Source organism: Lipotes vexillifer, unplaced genomic scaffold (assembly GCF_000442215.2).
Source record: "Lipotes vexillifer unplaced genomic scaffold, Lipotes_vexillifer_v1.1 scaffold634, whole genome shotgun sequence".
In the NCBI taxonomy this organism is placed as follows: domain Eukaryota; kingdom Metazoa; phylum Chordata; class Mammalia; order Artiodactyla; family Lipotidae; genus Lipotes; species Lipotes vexillifer.
Window position 1 is genome coordinate 1,771,340 of NW_006781096.1, and position 1,628 is coordinate 1,772,967.

The 1,628-nt window shown below is 49.5% G+C and overlaps 1 protein-coding gene across 1 annotated transcript in view; it reads left to right on the top strand.

The window, feature by feature from the left end:
- The window catches only part of TP53BP2 (tumor protein p53 binding protein 2), a 71,242-nt gene that overhangs the window by 26,121 nt on the left and 43,493 nt on the right, over positions 1 to 1,628 (top strand). The window contains exon 2 of the mRNA XM_007454484.1: positions 576 to 723. Within this exon, the coding sequence (XP_007454546.1) occupies positions 576 to 723 (148 nt within the window). The remainder of the gene's footprint in view (positions 1 to 575; positions 724 to 1,628) is intronic.

Sequence of the window (1,628 nt, forward strand, 5' to 3'; positions counted from 1 at the left end):
TGGGAGGGAGAGAGAGAGAGAGAGAGAGGAGAGAGAGAGAGAGGAGAGAGAGAGAGATCATCATCCCCTGATCATCTTCACAGGATTGATAAGAAGATCTATTTGTAGTATGGGTCTGGCACATCATACTAAGAACTACATAAGTATTTGGTAAACAAATAACATGAATAAAATGTCAGAGGAAGACTTTTTTTGGTTGTACCACAGGGCATGTGGGATCCCTGACCAGGCATTGAACCCACGTCCCCTGCATTGGAAGCACGTAGGCTTAACCACTTGACTGCCAGGGAATTCCCAGAGGAAAATTTAATACGACCTTTTGTGTGCACTGATTTGCCTGTGCTCCGGGGATCCCCAAGGGCTCTGCAGGCGCTGCCAGGAGAGAGGGGGCCGGTGTCCATCGGCCGAGCTCCAGGTCCCTCCCTTCCTCAGGCCAGGGAACAGCCAGATGGTCCTGTTGTGCATTTGCACTTCGACTGAGACCATCTGGGGAAAGGAATCCGAGGTGAGTAAAAAGTGACGAGCACCAGTGCAGACAGTACTGATAGCTGTTGTGTTTCTCCTTTTGTTTCCAGATGTTTCTTACCGTGTACCTCAGCAACAACGAGCAGCACTTCACGGAAGTCCCAGTTACTCCGGAAACCATCTGCAGAGACGTGGTGGATCTTTGCAAAGAACCTGGCGAGAGCGATTGCCACCTGGCTGAAGTGTGGTGCGGCTCTGGTATGCGTGCTTCGGTCGTGCCGTCTTTCATTATCATCGGTTTTAGACGAGGCGCTGTGTGCCGCACGCGTTTATCCGTGGAGAAACTGCAGAATAGGGTGTCCATCAGAGATGGTATTCTCAGTCCAGTTATGTTGCGACCTACAAAGTCTCTTTGCTGTTTTCTTCTTCTGCAAGACACCGTAGACGCTCCAGTATAAAAGGTCAAAAGATAGGCAGCTGATACACAGGGTGGAAGCTTCTGGGGTGTTATGGTAAAATGTATAGCGCTCACAAGTGTTTCTTGTATGCGTAAGCTGCACTTAATTAGGAATTTGAGGCGTCCTGATTGTTTTGCCCTCTCTGAGGTTTTGTAGGTTTTTTGGGAAAGCTCTTCGGTGTTGAGTTACTGAGGTGGCAGGAGACATAGGCATTATTTTAAGCCTTGACATCAGCCCCCTTACTTAGTTCTTTGGAGCCCTGAAATGGGACAGCCTGGTTTCTTTTTGGCCCCTTAGGAGTTTGTAGATGCAGGAATAATTTTTCATGATTTCTGCTTTGTTTCTGTACAGCCTGGGTGAGCTCCCCCTGTTTCCTTTTTCTCCCCGGGGGTGCAGTGTCCCAGCACGAGTTTCCCACTGTGTTCACTGCATTCACACCGTTTACGGTATGTGACTCCAGCTGAGCGTCTGCTGCTTCCCAGGCCAGTCCTCTTACTCATCTTCCGTTGACTTCCCTGCAGCTGCGTGTTCAGGAAGCCCTTCTACACTCTCCCCGAATTGCTTACTTCACATAGGAGCTAGATTAGACCATTCCCATAAAGAAACCCAAGTGATCCTTTTTAAATAAAAATTTGATAGTTCGGGCTTCCCTGGTGGCGCGGTGGTTGGGAGTCCGCCTGCCGATGCAGGGGACACGGGTTCGTG